Source organism: Mastacembelus armatus, chromosome 19 (genome assembly GCF_900324485.2).
Source record: "Mastacembelus armatus chromosome 19, fMasArm1.2, whole genome shotgun sequence".
Lineage (NCBI taxonomy): Eukaryota > Metazoa > Chordata > Actinopteri > Synbranchiformes > Mastacembelidae > Mastacembelus > Mastacembelus armatus.
The window spans coordinates 3,060,324-3,085,562 of record NC_046651.1 but is presented as its reverse complement, the minus strand read 5'-3'; the positions used below and the strand labels follow the sequence as shown (position 1 = coordinate 3,085,562).

At 38.3% G+C, this 25,239-nt stretch overlaps 1 protein-coding gene across 1 annotated transcript; it reads right to left on the bottom strand.

Annotated features, from left to right (window-relative positions):
• Positions 1-614: 614 nt before the first annotated feature.
• Positions 615-24,860, bottom strand: LOC113135425 (V-type proton ATPase 116 kDa subunit a-like). The gene is made up of 22 exons (XM_026315461.1): positions 24,826-24,860; positions 23,359-23,515; positions 22,930-23,008; positions 22,566-22,663; positions 22,326-22,454; positions 21,365-21,447; positions 19,244-19,370; positions 18,756-18,838; positions 18,316-18,409; positions 17,019-17,231; positions 16,172-16,322; positions 15,629-15,768; positions 15,385-15,548; positions 14,919-15,009; positions 14,452-14,570; positions 13,892-14,108; positions 13,294-13,401; positions 12,161-12,361; positions 8,671-8,688; positions 6,777-6,894; positions 6,234-6,405; positions 615-1,629 (listed from the first exon to the last, which is right to left on the bottom strand). The coding sequence occupies exons 2-22, from the start codon at positions 23,473-23,475 to the stop codon at positions 1,536-1,538; spliced, it is 2,616 nt and encodes an 871-aa protein (XP_026171246.1). The 5' UTR covers positions 23,476-23,515; positions 24,826-24,860; the 3' UTR covers positions 615-1,535.
• Positions 24,861-25,239: the final 379 nt, after the last annotated feature.

Genomic DNA, 25,239 nt, shown 5'->3' with positions numbered 1-25,239 from the left:
TATAACAGGATACAAGATGAATCCCCAAGTCTGTTTATTATTGATCACGAACACATTACCTTGCATGTCACCAATCACTAACACTGGTTGTTGAGTAGAGGTTATTCTTCTGCTGTCTTTTGGTCAAAATGTCAATGCAAATTTCATTTCAAGTGAACACTTACAAATATGTTTTCTGAAGCAAAACAGTCACAATAAATCCAGTATTACTAGTCCAAACTGTGCCTCAGTTTGAAGAGACGTTACAGTGCATCACAGCATTGAAATATTGTCCTTATTTAACCTGTAATGGGTGCGATCACCCCATTAAGTCATTTGTTCAAAATGCAGAACGCCGTTATTTAAAACTTAAACTTCATAAAGGATATTTTTTCAGAAAGGAATAGGCATTTTACACAATTCTTTCCTAAAAGACAATACTCCACAAATCTCTTAAGCAACTGGATGTGATTTTATCAAATTAACTTACAGATAATTTTGTTGCTAAATGTATCAGTTCACTTTAACTGGTTTTCAATAATTGACACAGAATGAGCACAAGGAAGCTACAGATCACAACACGGAGGACATCGTTCCTGTTTTCTTCTTTCAAGATTTTACAGTTTACTCTCATTTTCTCTTTCAAATTGATTGCACCTACTGTGTTTTAGCAGTATCATCACATTCAGTTGAGCAATTAACATGACTTTAATACTACTATTATTCTAAATGCACCATAGCACAGTTATGTTTCAGCATAATTTTTCCCTTGCACCATGTGATTATGTATGTAATCCCCATTTCAATGGATCACCAGAGGGGAAACAAAAAACACTTGAATTTCTACAGTGGTTGTGTGTTGATGCTCTGTTTACATCGGAGTAAGACAACAGGTGGTCTTTTTGTCTTATCTACAAGCATTTTCCACTGCCTAACTATACCAACAACTACATAACCATATATAGAAGGTTCCTCCACAGAGCACAGATTCACATTCATTTGTCTGACCAGACCTGGCAGCTGATCTATATGCTTGATGTCAAGTACTGCCACCTTTTCTGGTTTGACATAATGGAATTGAATATATTTACACTGACTGTGGAAGTAGTGATGTTGGTGCCCTTTGTCAAACAAAAGTGATCTGAGTGAATGTGGAAGTTACTCAGTTTCAAGATTCCTCTGAAAGTAGCTTTGACACAGAATTTGGGAAAAAATAATCTAGCAGTTCTGAAGCAGCTACATAACTCAATAAGAATACTGGATTTTAATCACATAGATTAATTTGACACTTTCAAAAAAATTGTTATTTTAGAATCATCTGGACTTCTGCTCACAACACTTACTAAACAATAGACAAAGCCCTCTCTAGATTGTTACTCGAGCATTCAAAAAAGCATTGACCAGGGTCTTCATTTCATTTCATGGACACAAAATCTTCACAAATTACCACTAGAGGGTGACAGAGGACTCCATGTGGGATTATGCACACACAAACCTACACAGAGGGAAGGGAAGGTGGGGGATTCTGCTGGCTCGTGTTGAGGGGCTGAGGCTGATCACTCATCAAATCGCCCTTCCAGGATGCTGTCAAATGAGAATGGGACAAACTTGAAGCCCTGGCCAGAGTAGAACTTGTTCTGGAACTCAACCCTGAAAAGAAAAGCCAAGTAAAAGAAAAACGCTGGTCAGAAATGTGGTTTAAAAAGATTTAATATTTAACATGGGATGGCAACAATGACATTCCACTGCTTATACTATTGAATATTATTCTTCTCAGGATCAATTAAGAAAGTTCAAGCTAAAACAATCTCTTAACAAAATATAATATTAAATGGCTATGAGCTTTGGACAGTGAGCAGGATTCTTTTTGTACTGCTTTGGCTCCTCTGACATACCTATCAAACACAAGCTTTTTGTATTTTTTTAGCCTGCATTTACTGTATTAATAATCTTTAGTTTAGTATATTAGTGTATTAGCGTGTTGTGGGCACTCTTGGAAGCTAAGCAGGGCCATGCCTGGTTAGTACTTGGATGGGAGACCAGCTTGGAAGACCAGGGGCCGCTAGCCTCAGCTACAGAGGCTGTGTCAGGAAGGGCATCTGGCATAAAACTTATGCCCAATCGATTATGTGGATCAATTGATCTGCTGTGGTGACCCCAAACGGGAGCAGCCAAAGGAAAAAAAGTGTTAGCATGCTAACATTTGCTAACTAGCAGTTAGCTAATTAGGAATAAACCCAAAAGTACAACTAAGGCTGAGGGGCATGTCAGTAGTTATGCAGTTATTTGATCATAAACCAAAATACTGGACAAAATGAAATGACCTGCTGATGGTAATGGTAATAGTCAAAGCTTTGAGGAACTTGGATACCTGAACCATATTGCATTACACTAACATATTTGTTTGCTAGAGAAAATTGGTGGACCAACCAACTGACCAGCATGTCTACATCTATGTATATCTACACCATTAAAAAAATTTAAAACAAAGATGGAACAAAACAGGAAGGTACCAGCAGATGGTGCTAAAGTACACCATTAACAAGAAGAGCTGGCATGCATGACCACAAGACTTCAGTGCACTGTTGCACAGTTAGTAAAATGAATCTTATTCTTGTCAGGGTAAAAACAACCCAGAATTCATGCCTGTTATGTCATTATGGCAGGGAACATTCAATTAAAGTAAGCTCAGGTAAACTCCTCCCACACAGCAGTGAAAGTTCAGCAATGTGAAATGGCTGATAAAGATGCAAAAAAATCTTATCACATTACATTACAATGACTGGTTGATATATGAGTTTAGTAAAACGTCTTCAGTTTTCTAGTATCGGGCTGACCCATCTGACCTGAAGCTTTTGTGTCTACATTTAAAAAAAAAATGAAAAAACCCCCAAAAAACGCACTGGTACAGCATGTACCACAGAGTATGGGTTCATTCCAGCAAACAAGTATTGTTTCCATGTGTTGTCTGGGAGCCAAGGTGCTGAGCATGCTTGTTATGTTGCTGATGTAGGAAACTGATACATTTTGTTCAGAGAAACTGTACTGTACAAATGTGCCACTTTCTCTTAAGGTGGCACATTCTGGTAAGGTAGTAAGGTATTTTAGCTGTTTCTATGTTGTAACTATTATTTTTATTTAGCTTTAGCTGACTGTCAGTTTGGTTTAATAATAATACCTTTTAGGTTGCCTGATTACTAATCTCACTGACTTGGATTTAGACTGGACCAAAATTAATTTATTTTATACCTTAAAATAGGCCACTTTGCTGCAGATGTTTTGCACTTGGAAAAGCAGCAGAGGGAAAAATAATATTAATTATGGCTTAATTTATGGTAAGTGTGCATGTTTCAGTGCTCAGGTATTATGGATTTGTATTTTTTGAGCCTGTAACTTGAAGTAATTTAAGAACTTTTGGATAATAAAGGACTTCTATTTTCCATTTGGACTGGTTTATGTTTAGTCCTGTGATGGACTGGTGACCTGTCCAGGGTGTACCCCTGCCTTTCACCCAAAGAGAGCTGGGATAGGCTCCAGCAGATCCCTGTGACCCTGGTTAGGAATAAGCGGGTAGAGATAATGGATGGATGGATGGTTTGTGTTTATCGGATTAAGACATACACAAATAAGATTTTTAAATGAACACAAAACAAATATTTTTTATGATAGTGTATCAACCTTTTAAAATGGAAGATGCCACATTGTATACTATAACTATCCCATCCAGTTAACTAATTTAACAGTTTTTAACAGTTAAAATATGTTACAGTTTGTAAGACAGTACTTTACTACCGGTGAACTACAGTTCATTTTCTGATTAACCAGCAATAAAATGATAGTACTCTTCCTTTTGTATCTGTCAGTGTTAATACATATGGTTTTGGTTACATGCTTTTTTTATCTAGCATGACATATTTTCAGAATTTTCCTCAGCAGAGTTTTCTTACACCCAAAGTTAGGACTGAAATTCTGAAATCCTGACAATCTCTGATGTCTTCATTTAGGAGGAAAAAAGTAAGTGGATTTTCAGTTCCTGGCCTCAGTGAGAGAGGGAGTGCCCAAGAATGTCTCACAGCCATGGCAAATATTTGGCCTGCCAGAGCTGTGAGAGGGCAACACTTAAGAAAAGGAAAGAAATGAGAGATTCTCTCATCTGCCTCTCCACACAGCTGTGGAGGTGGAAAAAGTGCTTGTACCTGACACACACTAAGCTTGACTTGATCTGCTGCATGAGTGCGCATAAGTCATCAGCGTGTGTGTGTGAAGGTGGACTGCAGAGCAGAGGGTCCAGGATGACTACTGTTTCCTTTGAACATCACTATTTCCATTCACTCCCCTCTGTGAAAAATACTCTACTAGTCTTTTTAATATTAGCAGAGACCTGTTGAGCCAACACTCTGGTGCTTTATTAACAAAAGGCGTCACATTCATACTACTATACACAGTGGAGCCTGAGAGCTGCCCAGTATAACCACAGCCCCTTACTGTGATATACCAGAAAATATCATCAATATATATTATATTATAACATATATATTAGAAAAGATCATCAGTAGAATCACTTTGCTGAATCATTAAACTTGATTTGGTGTAGCTTTTGCCTCTTGCCCTTATGCCACAACAGTCTTCCTATCTAACGGAATCGAGCACTCACAGGAGGGTATGGCTGCCAGTGTATCGGTTAAAATAATTTTATTAAAATAGACAAATGTTACTCAAATATGAGTGGGGGACTATTTAAACAGTAGATTTAACCATATTTCTGCTCTATAAAATTTCTTACAACAGGACGGTATACACTGTCTGGGACAGACAGAGTCAAAATAAATTACAGTTCATAATAATGAAGTAACATGTCACCCAGTGCAACAGTGCAGTTACTAATGTATTTAGGCACTGGATACTCAGTAACTCAACCTAAGGTTTTTTTTGGGCCTTACTTGCAAAATCAAAACGCATTACATCAGTAGACTTATTTTTAATAAAAGAGGCAATTATTATTGTCACTGTTGAGTTGAGGAAGGATTGGTACAGGGCCCATGTGCAGACAACTCAGTCTTTTATTTTCAGACAGGAACAAAACTTAGCTCAGGCACGGATGGGAACAAACACAGTAGCTCAAGAATCGTAGGAATGTGGCAGACTCAGGACATGGAACTCAAAACAAACGCAAACATACTCCAACAACAAACAAAAGAGACCGGCAGGTATATATACACAAAGAGAACCAAAAGCTAACGGGACACAGGTGAAACTAATCAAGATAATCAGTGTAAAGCTACCTAGCGTAAAAACCAGGCAAAACAGGAACAAGGAAACCAAAATAAAAGTCCCATACAGGAACTCAAACTACCAGATCATGACAGTCACATAGAGGTGCCATTATGCCCATCTGACTGTTGGTCCACATCCACTTTTGGAGGTCATTTCTTGTGTACAGAGTCAACACATTAATGTCTACTAAAAATTAGATTTTTCAAGAGTACCTTCGAATGTCAACAGATGTTAATGACTATTAGATGTCAGTCCCATCTTAAGAAATCAAAGGATATTAAGAATAATGTCAAAATTTAAGATCATTTCTGAGCATCAGTAACCATTTATGACAGTTTCACTACTAGGCACAAACATTTCATTGATGTATGTGGAATGTACAGCTCTGACATCTGCTCGTGTTTAATGCAAAAAGGCGATAGTCTCTGAGAAGCACTGAGTTTTGTGAAGGGTACTATATAAATATAATTTTGAATAAGTAGATGATTACACCTACTTTCTTCTTAACAAGTCAGACGATAAGCATGGTGCTACTCCATATCATAATGTCGTGTATTCCCTAATGTTTGAATTGCTATGTCTGTTCATTAGTACAGTTTGCAGTGGTGCAAAATTTTGTGAAGGTGGTCCTAGGAGGTGATGGATCTGTGTGTGAGTTCTATATGCTCACTCTGGGTCAGGAATGGTCACGTTGTCATCATTCAAGTGCATCTAAAACGTGACGAACTGCAACCTTGAAAGTGATCATTGGTTCAAGAGGTGAAGAATGACTGTGTGAATTTTCTGACAGTGTGGGATTCACTGTGTAGGCACATGACAGAATTCTCTCTTTATTATGTTTTGTTATCAACATGGATGTGAGTGTGTGTATGTGCTCACCTTGCACATACACATTTATACTATCTATTTAGTAGCCTGTGTAGAGGCTGTCAGTGTGGGCGTATTTTATATATAGAATATGTGTCTTGTGTGTGTCTAACCAGTGCAGACGTAGGGCATGCAGGAAAGCTGACAGCCCTTCCATGATGAGCAGGATGGCGACAGTAAGGGTGGCGAAGGCCGAGAAGATTATTGACAGGCCGAAGAACCCACCGCCGCTCCGTGAGGACAGACCCAGGTGCATCACCATGGACCACAGCACCTCTGACAGCTCTGCATACACACAATTACAATGTTAAAAAATAACAGAAATGGACTGCATTTTAATAGCATTTTTTTTTACAAACTGCTTGACATTAACTCTCATTCACCCATCTCACACACACGCTTGCACTATGATAGTGGAGCTGTCATGCAAGGTACCAGCCTGTGCATCGGGAGTAGCCCAGAATGCTTCAACATATGGACGGCATGAACTGGGGCTTGAGGTTTATAATAGAGTAGTATAACTAACAATAAATAATAAAGTTTACACCAAAATATACATGTGAAGCTTTTTTATTCCAGCATTCTCCTTATTGTATATCCTGTAGATTATTAAGGGATTATATACCTCTTAAAATGAGGTTTACTTTTGTACTCACGTGCATGAGCCAAGCTGAGGGCCCAGAGACGCAGGTATGATGCAGTGTTAGAGATGCATCCCAGACAGAACTCTATGGTATGGATGGCCTGGTGGACTGCTACATCACCAAAGTTAAACTGGTGGAAAGTCAAAATTGTTGGAACACACATCATAGGTACAACAACTTATTTTCTTTCTTTGGTAACACTTTATTTCCTTATAGTTAGCATTTATAAGCAGCATAAAAACATTGAGTTATAAACATATTGCTATGCTGTCACCACTTGTCATTGCTGCCAAACTTGTCAAACCTTCATTTAACCAAAAAAGTATTACTCACTACATATGTATGCATACTGTTACTACAATATCCAATACAGTACTGTATATATAATGTCTAAAACAGACACATTGTGCTTAACAATGACAGATGATTAGACCCAGCTCTACTCTTAATCAGGTGGACAGTGATATGAACTGTACTATCAATATGGTAAGAACAGTGGAAATGCTACAGCTACTTTGACCTTTGACCCCTGCCTGAGCCTCTGGTTCTGATCAGAGAGTAAACAAAGACATCTGGCTTGTTGGGGTTTGTTTCTTCTTTTTCTCTAACAGGATCACAGCACAAGGACTCATTTGTGTATTGTAAAACCAAGAGAGTTCCTCTGTTCTCTCTATCATGGAGCAAGACCAGCCTTTCCTGTGTACAGCGGACTGGAAGGAGGAAACATGGGATTCTATTGCTCTGCATCATACTTTTTGAGTTTGACTTGGCACTAGTCTGGTTTCCTCTTTCCATGCTTCTCTTTTGTCCTTGGACTGATGAAACAGTTCATGGAAGCAGAACTCATTGTTCCCATTCAAAGGGTCTCCAACACAAGTAGCTAATGAAAACATCACTGGCTGACATTTGCTAATGGCAAATACATGGAGGTGAGTGTCACTTATTAGAAATGCTGTGGCCAAATATTTCAACTGAGTAGAGTCACAGGATTTACATTTACAAATAAATTTACAACATACAAGACAGCAGACTTTGGTTCTGTGATGGGATAAGTAAATTAACAGCTTAGAAAAATGACAACATCCACAAATGACATCCTAACTGATTTACAAGCCATACATAGGCATAAGAAAACTTAACCAAAACCATTACATTCACATTAGAAGATTTCAGAAGCAGGGCTATTCTACTGGAGACCAAGAAAAGGCTAAGATAGTGACTGGAATTTTTCAGCGCTGTTGTACTGTTCTGATTCATTTCAATCTCAATCTTAAAGTTAATTGACTTGGACTTGTTTTTGTCTTTTAGTAATTTCGGTTGGACTGTGACAATGGGTATTTGAGTGTTATGAGTGTTCACTACTACAACTACTACTACAGACTACTGTGTCTGAACCTGGCATAAGTATTCTTGACTTAAGTTGCATTGACTAGTGTCCTCTACAAAAAAAGAAATCCAACTGAAGTAGTCAATTAGTCTCAATGAGATGTTCTCACTTATAAAAATATACCTTTTTGCATATTGTAACATCTGCCACAAAATTGACACTTTCATCTTTTTCCAATTATTTTCCCAATTATAACAGTGATTGACATTTGAGACATGCTGCTCCTAAAAAGTACACTTCAAACATCCATGTTTTAAATGTGCAGAATAAGTTAAAAATCAAGATTTTATTAATAAATATATATTTAATTAAAATGTCTTTCTTCCTCTTTTTCTTCTTCTGTTTTTATTGTAGTAGCTGTGGCTTGTTTTCCTTGCCTTGTCCTGTGCCACATGTTTTCAAAAAAACTAAAACTGTCAATACACAGTTTCTCTGAGTTATTCAAACATGTGTCTTTACAACCACATGCAACAAAGATCATCCAGACATGCTAAGAAGATAGCAAACCCAGGATCTTACCGGCTCTTCCTCTGAATGCTTGAAAGTAAACAAAAGTCAAAGATTAGTGTCATCGTTACTGTACAGAACGTTCTGGTAGTCACACAGTTTTTTTTTTTTGCTGAACTTCCTACAAACATTTCACCTCTCAACCTAAAAGATTGGTGGGGAGTCCTCTGTAACCTCAGTGAGTCATTAGTGTCACATGAACTAAGGTGCGAATGAGTGTTAAACTACTTGGTGAGGAATGTAAGGACAGCATTGTGGCTTATTGGTGGTGTCATAGATTGCCTCCTCTGTTTACTGCAAAATAACAGCGATAACATATAAGTACAATCACAATTCAGTGAAGCAGTGCACTTTCAGATAAAATAACCCAAAAACCTGCAAACTGCAGAATCTACTTAAGTTGAGATGCATGCTCATCTGCACAGTTTACACCCTGGTTCAACCATGTAAGGACACAAAGCTGAAAGGATTCTACAGCAGGTTCAGAGCCAGTTGCTCCGTAAGACAGTGAAACAGTTCATTTCACAATCCCAAGTTGATCAGGCAACCATAACTATAACAACATACCACGAGGAAGGAACAACAGACATCTAAATTCCGGTCTCAACTTAGCAATTCCCAAAGAACACAGCTGGACATTCAGGAGGATGTGGGTGACGAACCACGAGACAGGAAGTTTACCTAATCAGAAATGAATATCCTAAACAAGGGACTGGACTTTGCCATTACACCAGAAGAGTTATCAGTGGTAGACCTCATCACTGCCAAATAGTCATTCATTGGGAACAACTTAAACAAAAGAGGCAGAACAACTCAGAATAACCACCTCCCAACATCACCTTCCAAGAAAGGAAGGCACCTTTGTACTAACACAAAGTCCACTTAATGACATGGTACCTGTGAGCCACTGAGGTGAGATCCCACTTACAGCTACATAAAAAAAATAGACAATTTACAGCAACTCTTTTACCACCTGTAACCTGAATAAGCATGTCACATTTCTACCAAGAAAAAGCCACAGAGGACCCAATTTCCAATGCATGATGCTGACATACTGACGATTTATTAATCTTCATGGGAGAACCAAGACCAGGATTTACTTTTTGATTCTCACCACACACTGAAGCACAGACTGTATACATTGGCCGGAGAAGACAAGTGGTTTGAAAGAGCTGTGAAAGAAGCCATCTATTTCAAAACTGCAACAAGAATTACCATTTATCACTCACTTCTATTCTACTTCTACTCACTCACCCATTTACACCTTGACTTGTGATCTTAACAACACACGATAGCCAGGTGGCACAATGACCATGTGATCTCAACAACTCCCTTAGTGTCTTGCTTACGAGGTGTTGAATGAGTCCATCGAGGTTAAAGTGGACTCCCTACTAGTTAGAAGTTAAGAAGCCTTTGAGAAAAGAATCCAACATCCTCAAGAACTTCAAGCAAGTCCTGTTGCCATCTAATAGCACTCTTAACATGATCCCAACTTCGATGACTGATAATCTCCACAGTAACGCTGGCAGCAAACTTATGATACAATTATCAGAAATAAGTTACTGACCTGATCAAAATACTTGATAAGAAGAAGACTAATATTAGTTTTAGAAAAACTGTTTTAACATTCACATGGCATGTGTGTATTGCATTAAAATGATATTTAAAGTGATGCATATAGCCAGGTTCAGGTCTCAGTTTTAGATCCATGCAGAATTCTCAAGCATACCCAATGCAATGAACAAAGGTACTTACCTTATTCAGTGCAACAACTAAATAAGTTCACATTTTCAAATAACCATCACTGCCAAAAGCCACTGATAAACAGATCAAAAGTCTGTGTACTTTAAATGATAATACACAATTCAGAAAAGCTAGATAAAAGACAAGAGGGAGTTAAAAGACAGATTGTTCCATATGCCTATATCAGTCAAGTGTACCTAGATGTTAATTTCTGTATTTTTTAGTAAGTTGCCCAGCCTCATATTCTTATACTCACTGATACCAATGTTATGCAATGTAGAATTTTATATCTCTGTTGATAAGACATGCCTACATGGAATATTATACTCTTGGAAAGTGACAAAATGCAGTCTTAGGTTATTACAACATAAACTCTGAGAGATTTATTATGGAGGAGAACTGGTAAACACCAGACCACTGAGTCATAGCTAGAAAGAAAATGGGTAATATTTTCAGACATCAGCTATTCCACTTGGTGATTCTCATAAAAACCACTTCGCTGTTTATGTTTCTCAAATGGAAAATCCATTCCTTATCTGCACAAAATGATCCCAGCCCTCTCTTTCTTTCTATGTTCGTGCCCACAATTCCCCCATCTCATCTTACTAGTCCAGAAAGACTGCTCTCATACGAATGTACAACAGGTTGTTGGTGAAAGGGACAAAGAATTTGTAATAAGTGTCTATTTCTAAGCTTTTGACACTTTGAAGATGGAAGTGCTGTAAGTAACTGAGGTGAACCTAACTACTGCTAAGTGTCATCACTGAACTGACTGGTATTACTAATTATAATCCAGGCCACATTTTTTTAGGGAATCCAAATACAACTAAATGTAAAATAGTCCAAATTAAAGACTTTTAAATGTATAACGTTGCAATCATAAACCCAGGAACTACCTGTATCAGTAGTAGGGCCATCATCTAAAACCTGATGAATTGATTCATCAGTTGAAAACAAAGCGAATCAATTTACATTTTGCTAGTTCCCTGAATGCTTTTTTTTGCTACTTTTTAAAACTGAGGTATACCCTCTAAACAATTTATCCAACAGTTAATTTTCTGAGACCTAAGCGACAAATTGTTTGTCACGTGACCTCAACCCAAACAAATGGTTACTTGGATACAGAGCAGCACAGGAACACAAGGCATTATGAAAGTCCTCAGAAGCAGTGCTTCAGTTAAAATGCCAACTGACTCAGAAAATCCTGATTCTGAACAGCATAAATTCATATCTACTGCTGAAAAGGTTCATCAACACCAATTTTGATATTTACTGATATGTAATTGTTTCAAATGTGATAATGTGCTGCTGTTCTTTGTTTTATATCATTGTTTTAAACTGTTGAACTGCTCTACACTTTTTACAAATATTTTTCTACTATTTTGTTTTCTAAGGGAAATGTTTTTCTGCTACATATATACAGCTCCCTCAAGAAATTTGCAAATTAATCTTTAGTGTTAGTATATTCAGTACTGAGACAAGCCATCTTTCTTTGTTTATGACAGCCCACTTTTAAATAGACTCACAAAGTTCATCAAAATAAGTTATCAGGAATATTTTATTAAGTCTTGGGTTCCGATAGGCCTGGAAAATCTGTACAACTTTTCTGTTCATTTTTAGAATTTGAACTGAAAATCACTGAGCCACAGAGAATGATCCATGTAGTGAATCCAACCCGAACCCTAACCATAACTTCACTCACTATTCAAAACTTTAAAAACAAACAAATGGTGGGATGGAATTCACGAGCTGGGCTCACCTCATCTCCCTCTTCGGAGTGCTGGGAGAGCTGGTCGTGGTCCATAATGCCAGCCTCGTCCTCCGTGGGCCCATTGCCCACCCGCACCCCTCCAAATTTCTGCGTGCCCTGTTGAGTGAGTCCGGTGCATGATGAGGACACGCCTGTTTGCTCTAAAGACTGCTCTAGTTTCTCTGCAGGGGTTTCTTCCCTCTTCTGGGACTAGATACAAAAGCCACAAGAGCTGTGTCTAGCTTAAAGCAAGCCTCAGGTTGAATGCTTTCTCTTAATTGGCTTCCATTTTTCAAGTAAAAGAGGACATCCAGGGCAGTGAGTGAAGGCTTTCATTTCCAAATGACATATATCCAACAGGTGTCACACACATGACACTTCAAAGTAAGCACCTGAAATCTATATTAACACACTAATATAATTTTTATAGACTAAACCGGCTCCTTATTAGACAGGGAAATCAAATAATTTGCTAGAGGGAAAAATGATCTCATTGGTTCAGTTAAACATCAACAAATGGAGCTGAAGACAAACTTTTGTAAATTTTGTAAGTACAACTTACAAATGTAAAGTCTGGCACAGAAAAAGCTCTGGTTGAAATAAGACTAAAATCAACATGTTCTGTTGGGAAATGAGCTACCAGCAACATCCTAAGGCACTCCTGTGCTTCAGTAGCTAATAATAATAATACTTATTATTATTGTTGTTGTTGTTATTGTTGTTGTTAACAAAAATAAACTACTAGAAACTACAATATGAAAGATATGAAAGACTGGCTTATTCAGCAATTATTTGTTGGATATACAGCATTTTGGCAGAAAACTGTCAAATATATAAGCAGAACAATAGAATCTCAAAAATGAGATGCTTCATCTCAAGGGACATTCCACTAATATATTCAAATTCAAATCATAAGCTGCTGCAGTGTCCTCAGTCTGTTAACATTTTCTTCCAAATTTCCCATTAAGCATTTCCAAGGTAGGCTTTAAGCATTTTTCATGGCAAAACAACCAACCACATTTCATAGTACATTGTGCATTGAAATGAATGGCAGAATCAGTGTGAAAAGGTTATATCAATGGTTATAATTGTTATTCATCAAAGATGGCAGTAAGGTTATAGGTGCAATCAGATCCACATACCAGGTGCTTTTTCCACAGGTGCTGTCGCCGAAGCACCATAGTTTTCACAATCAGCAAACACGGTACACATGCAAGGGCGATCAGCACCAACAAAACCTGGATCCCCATCTACGAATTCAAAGAGAGAGAGGTTAACAGGGTGTTGGCAATGCAGAACAGTGAGAACAGGTATAATTTCCAGAACATCCAGGCTAGTCCTATTATAGTCCTGTCTCTTGGAAATAGGGCTACATGACTCAGTCCTATTTGGAGGTAAGGAAGTTATCCAGCAGACTGTAAGCTTCTTGTAAAATTAGAATATACTTTTTGCTGCCCCAAATGTTGCTGAAGGGGGAAAAACTCAGAGTACATATATTATTAATGTAGTTCTGTGGTTTGGAAATTTGTTGATCTTGGTGGCAGTTCTCACTCAACTACAGTTACATGTTTTATCCCCTTCAGCCACATCAGTCCATAAGCCTGTTCTCACTTGGCACCAAAGAGTGGGCCAAAAGCACCTGTGAAAACTAACATGTATAAGCCACATAAAGGTAAGAATTATTAAGTGCTATCAAATTGTATTTTTGATTAACCAGGGGGTGGAGGAAGGGGGAAGCACCTGTCCTCTGTAGAGCGGCTTATTGGTGGGGTCATTGTAGTTGAAGAGACACATATTGATGAAGTGGATGAGTAGGCTGGGAGCATCCTTGGAGGTGTAAGCATCATATGCCGTCCACTTGTAGAAGACCAGCAGGACAAGGTAACCAAACAGGCTTGACATGAAGACGATCTCTGGGATGAAGCCCAGAAAGATGTTGAGTGGCTTCTTGAAGTACCTGCAACGCAGTGAAGCCAGTTGGCAATGGAAACAAAGCAAATTTTTCCATAGCTCTGTTTGTCCATGATGAGGCTCCGATTGTGCCATTTGCTGAGTAGTTTTACTTTGCTGATTCAAGCACCGGGTAATGCGGCTGTGATAGATCAGTCACACAAACCCAATCAACATATCTCACAAACAGAATATGTAGTTTTCAACTCAGGTAAATGCTCCATCACACACCATTAGTATTATCATAGCCATTCAAAGAGAATAACATTGTTCATTTCACGCAAATGCATATATTACTGAAAAAAGACAAATTATTATGTCAGTATTCAACAGTAGTCATGAGTTTTTACAGGTGGTTGAAGAGACTGAGAGACAGTCCAAACAGCATGTGGATGACACCCAGGATCACAGACATCTTCATCTTAAATGAGTTGAGGAAAGTCAGCTTGTTGGTGGCAAGGTTCCAGATCTGCAGGTCACACAACTCAGTCAATTGTTTGAGACCAACCAAAACAACCTAACACTTCCTTTTTGAAATTTTCTGTTAGGGTACACAAATAGAACTGCTAACATGTTGGAACAATTTTTACTTAAATTCTCTATTACTTATTCATTAGTGGTAGTTAATTCAACCACTCTGACACAAGTAGTTTGTTTCTTTTTCTGAGATGTGTAGACAGTAAGAAAAATACAGAACCTTGGTAATCTTATTCCTGAAGATTACAAGCCAGTAGTTAAGTTTGCACAGTGGTTCTAACTAGAAAAAATAACTGTCAGCTATGTATTTTTGTTGTTTTAACGAGTGTGAAGGTTTTACCGGGTCGATTCCGAGTGGATAAGGCCCGTTGAACACACCAGGAACAGCTGGGTCTAACTGTAGAACTGCATTTCCATCAAGTGTCTGAAATCTAGGACAGTCATCAGGAAATGAATGAATTTGTTGAAATTAAACTGATTATTTAGATGTTGTTGTCTTTGTTGCATGTAACGTTTTTAGAAGCTGCAAAACTTGGAGACTCTTTCAAATACTTTATCCATATTAGCTGCTAGCACAACTTTAATAGTTTTTAGACAAAGCACAACTGAACATGCAAAACTGTATTGTCATTTCAGGAAACAAAGGTTTCTGTCAAGATCTCTGTACAGACATGATAGTATCATAATGGAACTACTCATTGGATAATCTTTTGACAATTTTCAAACATCGCTCAACATCCATTCACTAGTATTACATAAACTAACTGTAGCAGTTTGAAGAATATATTTAATGATGTAGGACTTACGACCAGTTGGCTCCTTTGGGACCAAACATGGGCCTGACACTCCATCCAGAGCCAAACATGTTCAGTGACTTGGAGAAACAGTCATTGTAAATGATACCAGTGTAGATGGAGAAGATCCCCATCAGGAGGATGATGTAGCGACCAGCAAACACCATGTTGAACATCTACAGAAACACAACAATTAGAACTTGTGTGTGTATTGTAAGGTTGCACTGTGATTCTTTTTATTACTGTATTATTGTACCTCATTGTCACTCTTCTGGGCAAGGAGGCGACTCTCTCGGATGACCAGGTAGAGGGCAGCACAGGTCATCACCACACCATGACCCATGTCACCAAACATCACAGCAAACAGGAAGGGGAAAGTAATGATGGTGTAGGGAGCTGTAACAGGAAGGGATCATCATACGACAAGGATCAAATATCAGTATCGATACATTTCCATGCTCTATGTTTTGCAAAATGTTTTGTGCTGAATCTAAAACTACCAGCTTCAAGGTAATTTTTGCAGCTGTGGCCAATACAAGTCCCAATCACATGGACAATTTAAAGTATTTCATTACAACACAATAGCCAAAAATGACCACAGAATTCAGCCCAGTCTTTGGATTATTATAGGGATTATCATGATGTATGGAGGAAAAACCCACAACACACATTTCAAAAACCATATCTGACTAAGAATTTTTTTGTGACTACATTAAATTTATATAGATAATTCAAATATGCAGTGGCATGACAGGCAATGAATTCAGTTATAGAAAAAGGAAAGGAATTCCTGTATAACCTGGATTGATCTCCCGGTAGTTCCCGATACCATAGGCGTCAACAATATTCTGGAAACCTGATGTAAACTTGTTGGTCTTGTTGAAAGTAGGTGGAGTCTGCTTGGTCTGCATCCTGTTGAGGATAGATGGCACCGTCGAGCCACTTCTTTCCTATCAAATAAAAACTCGCCTATGAGCCAAATTTTAAAAATGACTTCCACACAACATTATGACTTACAGAGAAGGTAAGATTCCTGATGTTGAAAAAGAAAAACATACCCTGTAACTTATCTATATCTGTGACCTCATTTCTCTATACATTACTCAGAGACTAAGTATGTACAGTATGATGATGCCATGCCAGTGACATCACCATCTTTGAAAAAAAGCTTACAATAGCTAAAGTAGCTAGACCTCTATATCGCAGGACAAATGCTCTTGGAGGAGGTGCTAATTGCTCAACAAGAGTAATAAAAGGTAATGTCTTTATTTTTATGTTATTTTACAAAGCGTCACTGACCTGTGACCTACGACACATACGTAAACAATTTTGGTTTGGTTTCATCATATAATAAGAAAAGTCAAAGCATAGCACTCTAACTGCATCAAACACTTTACTGTTTATCAACAGCACATTAAGGACAGAATACTGCCGTCATTTTCAAAATGACCTTATATTTTTCTTAAAATGGTAGTTTAAACATTTCATATGTTTTCTGTGTTCCATTGTGAATAAAATATGGATTTGTGACATGTGCAAATCATTGCATTCTGTTTGTATGTAGATTTTACACAGTGTCACAACTCTTTTGGAAATGGCGTTATAAGATGGAATGCAACACAGTCAAAATAAATAAATAAACTCACTGTCCCTCTCCGGAGAGCAAACTGGATGGAGTCCAGGTCTGAGACAGGACACCACACCTCAGCAATCAGACACTTCTGAGTGACGTCGATGTTGCAGAGGTTGAGCGTGTGGTAGATTGCCTTCATCTTCCTCACTTTGATGAACCATACACGCATGGTCTTGGAGGCGGCCTGTAGCACTCGCTGACGATGGTCTTCAGTTTGGTTTAGCACCTACAGTACCACATTCGTTTTAGAATGTTTAGATGGATTCTACAGGCTCACTGGGTGAGGTGCAATGATGGTTATGTCCCTGTCGTAGCATGGTACCAAGACTGCTGGTATAAGCATGTTTGAATAAAGTACTTCTCACATATAGTGTGGCATAGATCAGTGTAGGTCTCAAAACTAAGGAAAGACAATTGTAACCTTTACCCCCCAGAAAAGAAATTACATTTTACAATTATATTATGGGACTTTGTAGATTATGCATGGTCATTCTACAAGGTCACATAACAACGCCTGCTGCGTCTTTCGTCATTGTTCTGTAACACAGAGCTTTACTGATTTCTTTACTATTAGTTGCTAATTAGTAGTATTTTAATGCTTATGATCCACAAATTCTTTAACCCTGTGGCTGCACCCATAGGATCTCAGCTGGAGGTTTACAATGTGCAGTATTTTGCCATGTACAATGTATTGGAAAGTGATAGGAATGGATTTTATTACACTGGCCCTTAAACTCTGGCCATGTTTGTGGAGAGAATTGGATTCTCTTTGTAAACCTCAGTAAAACACTCCATTGTAATAGAGGGTAATACATTGTATGTGTGCATAAAGATTACAGGAGAGCAGAGTAGAGCCCAAGCAGAGCCAAGGCTTTTTTCCAGGCTTTATAAGGACAAATGGGGAACCACAAAACTGCTGTATGTGACAGGACAAAGGTCTTTCTCAGATAAGAGCTAATTCTCCCACACTATGGGAGCTTTTGTAATTTCATTGAAATAAATGTTATCAAGGAAAACTGAGCAGGAGCATGATCATAGGCATCCTGTTTCTGATTAATTTCTTGTTTAATGGACAGCAGTGTAACAAAGAGTACAAAGACCATTGTAAAGAATTACTACTAATGGTAATGTGGTTTAAACAATAAACAGAATTTACTCCAAAATCAGCTATCCTTCCTCTACTTTTTTTTCATCTCAAAACATTTTTTACTGGGATGTGATTTCAACCCATCAACTAATGTAGAATGTAAGTGTCTCATACAGCAATGCTGATAATTGGAGGTAAAGTTCCTTTACAGGGACAAACATACCATCTGTAGGTCATCAATGCGGCTGTTGACTCCAGCCAGCATCTCCTTCCTCTCCTGTGGGGTCTCTGGACACGGGTACAGTGATGCACGAAACCTGGAAAATAACACGCACCAATGTGGGTAGCTAAGAACATCAACCACATTCATTCCCTTTTGTAACATAGGCATTTTGTTGTAGTTTAACACTTGAAAGAGAATCCATCTGAGCAGAAGGTTGGAGCTTGAAAGACCGAGCTGGACTGTTTTGGCAGGTTGTAAAAACACTGATGTTTCAAAGTTCCTTAAGAAATTTATGCATTGACATGCCACTAGATACTAGTTTCAAAAAAGAGCATTGAATACTCCTCAAAAGTCATATTCTAGGCTGAAAATGATGACTAATGATAATGTTAAGTTGAACCCAGAAGAATGAGTGGTTCAATACTCTCTGTCATACCCACCCCTCACAGATCTTCTTCACCCTATTCTTCAGCTGGTCACCTTGGAAGAAGATGATGAATACTGATTTGTGGACTTGGTTTCCCTGTTGGAAAGAGACAGTATTAGAAAACATGTACCCATATAGAGATGAGTGTATGTATTTGGCCCTGTGATGGACTGGTGACCTATCCAGGGTGTACCTGCCTTTCACCCAAAGAGAGCTGGGATAGGCACCAGCAGATCCCTGTGACCCTAACTAGGGATAAACGGGTATAGATAATTAATGAATAAATGAATATATGTATTTGGCATCAACATTTACATATTTAAATTTATCCAAAAATATTTGACCCAGCCCCGGATAAGCAAAAGAAGATGGATGGATGGATATGTGATATTTACATTATCCTAGATTTTTTATGCAGCTTTGTACTTTTTATGAGTGTATGGTGTTGTAATTTTAATTTTTTTTACTCTCCATGCTTCCATCTATGTTAGGTGTGCTGACCGTGGTGGGGTCCTCCAGAGGGTCCTCAATCTCTGCCTTCCTTAAGAAGACATTACCACGACACACCCTCCAAAGCATCCGCTCAAACGTGGGAATCCTCTCCCTGCTGATCACTCCAGCCACAAACCTGTACAAACATACCAAAGCTCAGAGTAGATAGAAATGTAGATATAAATATAGATTCACTAGTTGACTGTTGAATGTATTTATGTTAGCTTATTGTAACTACCTTACCTTATTTACTTTTTCATTTTGGGTCCAAAATATTATTACTGAATATCCTTTGGGATAATAAAGCATTTCTCTATCTATCTAGTTATGGTGGAAGATTTTCCAGTTCACCTATGTTAGCCATAGGTAGCTTTAAGTTCATTAGTAGGATTAGTTTCAACTGTGTTTTGTTCTCATGTATATATGCCTCCTCTTGTCTTTTGTTCTTTGTTGGAAGATTAAAGTTAGTGGCGTTTATACTTACATTGTGAAGGTTCACTGTGCTTAGTTTAGTTTTCGACACAGAGTGGTGGAGCCCTATATCCTTGTTTCTACGCCGAGTGGCGGAGTAAGAGCTGAGAAAGCTCTCAGTGGTACCTGAACTGGTGAGTCCGGGTCAAATAAAGAATTGTCCTGCATTTGGGTCCTGCACTTCATCCTTCACCACCACCACCTCCACCCACATGATAACATATCTATTAGATTTGATTTTTTTGTTAGCCCTAGGCCTATCTCCTCTTAAATAAATTGGCTAAATAAATGGTTGTCGTGGTCTGAGAAATAAAAAAAATCAAAGTTTACTAGCGCAAGCTGCTAGTCATTACTGCATAATAATTGTATTTTTGACATCACAACAATATTTACTAAAATACATTGGGTTCAAAGTCACTACATGTTGAGTTTTTTATGGAATTAGATCATCTATTAAAAGATGGTGTTATTTGCTTGTGTGATTCATGTTGTCAGGATCCTGGTTTTTTGACTTCCTGCCTCAGACTTTTATTTTGGTATTTCATTTTGTGTATTCCCCTGGGGTAGTTTTTGGTAAATTGGTCTTCATTTACCTGATCGATTTCCTGACTCCTGATGGCCTTACCTGATTTCTGAATGCCTAACCTGTTTACCGAAGGCCATACCTGTCTCCAATGAGCTAACCCGATATCCGAAAGCTAACCTGACCCCTGTGAGCTAATCCTGATACATGAGAACTCACCTGATTCCCGAAGGCAGAATCTATATCTTGACAACTAAATCTGATTCCTGAAATATGATTCCTGAAAACCTAACCTGACTTCCAAAGGCATAACCTGACTCCTGAGGACCTGACCCATGAAGATATCACCTGACTCATGATAGCCTAACCAGATCCTGAATGCCTAACCTGAATTCTGAAAGTCATCTGTTCTGACTTCTGAAGGTAACCTGATTCCTGAATGCCTAACGGATTCCTAAAAGCTACCCCACCCTTGATGTCTTGAATGCCTGAACTGTTTCTTGGCAACCTGACATGAAATAAGAATAAGAGTTTGATTTCTGCCTGACCTGAAAATGAGTGGTACTCTGATCCGTTTCCTGACCTGACTCCTGCCTGCTACTAGTTTTTCATTTTCCTTATGTCTGACTTTGCCAGTCAAGGACTTTCTCTGTTTGGATAAATTTTACCCTGCCTGTCCTACGTTAAGTATCTGGTGTTTTGTTTAATTGGAACTCAAGTGTAGTAAATATCCTTAGCTTTGCTTGGACTATTATATATTTCAATTTCTTTTAAAACTTTGGACTAAATCAAAGAGATATCTGTTTCTGAAGGGAATTAGTTATTTTGTTCTTTGTTTCTGAATTATTTCTGACCTAATCTGATCTGCCTGACCTGAACCCTCGCACCTTTTCCTGATCTCAAGACCTAAAAACTATAGCACATCTGCTGTGAGACAGTAAAGTAAATTTGATCACATTATCAATTCAAGCAGCCACTGAGTTTGTCAAAAACTTTGATTTAACCTTTCTTTAGTCAGGGTTTTACTTATTAGCATTTTAAAACAATTCATCTGAGATCCATGTCCCTATTTTCTTATTTGCCAAAACAATTTAACCAAGTTTACTAGAAAATATGATGCAGCTCTTATCCTTTACCCTAGTCTCAGTGGGGCTCCGCGGCCTCCTTCATTGCCTTCCATCAGGGCTGATGATTCCTCCAGCAGGTTGGGGTCCTCCATCTGTCAAAGACAGAACGATCTCATTTCTTAAAACGTGTACACAAATATGGGCTTTTGCCTGAATAGACTTGGTATTACTCTGTGGTATAAAACTCTCATTAAGGCTGATGTTCACTGATGTAGAGATTTATTAGCAATGTACTGAAACAAAAATGAAATCTAATATAAACAACTGCACTTACTGAAGTGAATAAAACCACATAATCTAAATTATCTATTATGATTCTGTGTAGTGTGATACGTGTGTCTGAGAGTATGATAAATCGTCAGGATCTCCCATGGACTTCTATTTTGCTGTTATTTCCTGTGTGCCTTAGTTTCCTGCTGCTGTTTCCTATTTTCCTTATGTTCAACTGTGTCTTATTCACTTGTCTCTGTTCTGTTGTAGTCTCTTGTAGTCTTAGTTTGTGTTGTCACAACCCTGGATTTTCATGTTTCCTCTGTTCCAGGGTTGAAGTTGCTAAATTTCCCAAGTTTATGCTTTTGTTTCAAGTGATGATTTTCCTGTATTTACGTGGACTTTTAAAGTGATTTTGACTTAGGTACTTTCATTCATTCTCATTCAGCGTTGTTCTGTATTATTAGTGCAGCACTCCATGGAGCAACTGAAAAAGAGCTAGGTCATGGTTGTTAGCAGCTGTTTGTGCTGCTGTTTATTTTTCATTCATAGTTTCCATTCTATTGCTGTTTTTATAAATGAGTGAATTGCTATTGTATTAGTGCTCTGTTTAACCATACTAACCATTTGTGTGTTCATACAGTGCTCAATCATCCCAGTATTGTTGATCAGTTTCTGCTGATGCTGTAACCCTCAGCCATTCCATTCATCTATTTTTGCCTTGCCCTGCCTCATTTTGTATATATGAGCCCACACAAACCTCATCGAAGAACTGCTGTGTTCGACGGAGGATGTGTTTGAGCTCTGTCAGCTCCAGGAAGTTCTTCTTCAGGGCTTCCTGGTTTGTGTTGATCTCCTTTAGTTCATTTTCCAGCTTCTCAAAGGTGGCCTGCCAGTGATAAACAGCAGACATTCATTTTTCAGGATTAACTGAAAAAATATCAGCAATGTGTATCACTACAATACATTTTATATTTATGCAGTGACTGAAGACTGTTACCTCTAGGTCAATCATGTCCCTAGGAAAAGGCACCTCTGGATTTTCTCCTGTGTCCACAGTTGGGATGTTGGCTTTCTTGATCTCCTTCTCTACAAATCCTGCTCAGCAGATAAAATCCACGATTTAATAAATGATCTTCCATAAGCACTGAAAAATAATATATTTGGCTTTCTTACTGATACCCATATATTGCAATTTTTTCAAGATTGATTATACTGAATGCATATGTGAAAAGAAAAGTATCTTAACTCTACTTTGCTGCCACTGTGGCAGGAATAATGAAGGATCAGGAACTGAACCTGGACTGAATCACTGTCACTGTGTCTTTGGCTGGGCCTGAGTGTTAATTTTTCTCATTACTTACTCAGTTTCCTGTCCATCTCCTCACACCTCCTCACTTCGTTCACAAACTTGCGCTGGAACACGTTCACGTCCGGGTTCAGCTGCGAATAGAAAAAAGGTATATGGAACACACACACATATTTATGTGCACACATAATAAAACAATGCAGTAAAATATATTAATAACATGACAAGATCATATTATAGAAGCACAACCAGGCCCAAACAATAGGAGTCTTGACCATTTAGTTAGGATGTTGTCACTCCCTAACACTGGTGTCTAAGCATCATCAATCATCTATTTTCATCCAGACAAGTCTGTCATGAATTAAGCTTGGTAGCCTCTGAACTAATCATAAAGATGTTTTCCAGCAGGTACTGTTACCTTAAAGTCTCAGTGTTTCTGCATTTAATCAATCAAAAAATGGTATAGCTGAACATTTATACTTACATCTCTAAATTGGACCATGCCCAGTTCTCCCAACTCACTGACACAGCAGTAGGCTGCCTCAGACTGGAGAAAGAGCTGGGCAAGTGTCATCTCCTCACTCCTGAACAGTTCCCCCATTGTGACCGCTGGACTCCACCTCAGGTAGGATAAAGAAAAACTGCATAAAGGAAAGGAAAATATGTGACATGTAAAGCTTTTTGATGTATTTTCATGTATGATTGTGATCACATAAAAAGACATTTACAAGACTTGTTTTAAAGAACCTCTATACATCTTTAATATAAATTACAATAATCTATTGTTTTGAACGATTTGCACTTTACTGTACATGGTGAAACAGCACAACACAATATGCCGTACTGTTTGTATTCTGTGATACTATACTAAACCTTACAATATTTGACTAGGTTTATTTTTCAGTACAGCTTTTTACAGTATTAATACTCAAATAACTTTAAACTGCGCCAACATCAGGAGGGGGACATGAAGCAGAGTGTCCTCCTCATCTCTCAGGTTGTCTGAATGTGGACACTCACTCCAAACTGTTTCAGCTGCAGACTTTATTTCCTGCACTTTGAAGTCTGCAGTATAGCTTGTTTTTGGGCGGCATTTTCACCTGTGTTACACTAGGAGTTGTAGTTTTGTGTGAACAAAAGCGATTTTACTTTTTCGTTGGTACAGCACTATCTTCAGTTCAGTCAATAGTGCCAAGAGTGTCATCTGACACTAGTGACTACTCTGCAAAATGACTGTAAATATACACATATAAGTCGCAGGACATGCTAGAGGAGTAAAAAGACAATGAACAAAATACTGATTTGAGTAATGGGAGGCCTGTGACCCACTAGAGCTTGATGTCTAGCAACGCCCCTGTTATGGACTAATTCACTGAAATGAAATTTCGACAATCGAGTCATTTACTAATGAAAAAAACAGTCTCTATCTCCAGCTTCTCTGATGTTAATTAGGATTGATCAGAAAATAACGAGCCTTACTTAAATCGCTCATATTGCGCTATATTGTAGCCTAAAGATTAGAGTGTTATGAAAGCCATATCGTCACATAATAAAACAATCCTGCATTATACAAAGCTTTTAAAAAGACCCTAACCGATCATGGTGATGCAGCAGCTCTGCCCTTCACGGCTCAAGGACGCCATGAAGCTGCTGGAGACCGGCCTACGGCTCTGTGAGCATCTGTCACCTCCTCTCACACTCCCACTTCTATACTGCGCTTTATAGATCCTTATGTTTTTATGTCTTATCCGTCGAACACAAACACTGTCTGACCATTAGATGCTCCAAAACCGAATATGGCTGTTAACTGGGGTATAGCAGTAGGGTTTAATTCATCATTGCGGCCTCGCAACCCACACGCATATTTTTGATTTTGATTCATTGCCCTCTGAAGCATTTAAATAAATGACCTGTTTTCATATGAAACATTTTCAAAATGTTCGTTTCTCACCTTGTAACCTGCAGCTGCTCGGGTCTCCCTGGCCTGTCAAACCGTCCTGGATGCGGGATGCTGCGGTACAGAGCACTGCGTCAAGTTGGATGAAATGTGAAGTGGGCCGGAACTACAGCTTAAATTTAGCCTTTCAAAATTAAAGACTGATCAATTTTAACAGGCATCTTGCACGTTGTGAAAAAAATTACGCACTTTAATTTACGGCGTGTTATATGCATAATCACTATTGTGCTTATTCCTGTTGTGCAAGTAGGCCTACTGTATTGTAAAACTCATGCTGATACAGTTGTTATTAAGGTTTTATTTTGAAAATACCAATTCCATCTGTTGATCAGACTTTTAGATAACTTGCTATGATATGGTATTTTAACGGGAACATCATTCACACTGCAAACACTTATTAATGGCATA

What these genes read in the sequence shown, in the direction of transcription:
- LOC113135425 (XM_026315461.1), bottom strand. Translation starts at nt 23,475, where the DNA reads ATGGGGGAACTGTTCAGGAGTGAGGAGATGACACTTGCCCAGCTCTTT. An exon ending in TTGCTCTCCGGAGAGGGACA is followed by an intron (nt 16,323 to 17,018) that starts GTGAGTTTATTT and finishes TTTATTTGATAG; the next exon opens with GAAAGAAGTGGCTCGACGGT. An exon ending in ATCCACTCGGAATCGACCCG is followed by an intron (nt 14,571 to 14,918) that starts GTAAAACCTTCA and finishes TGTGACCTGCAG; the next exon opens with ATCTGGAACCTTGCCACCAA.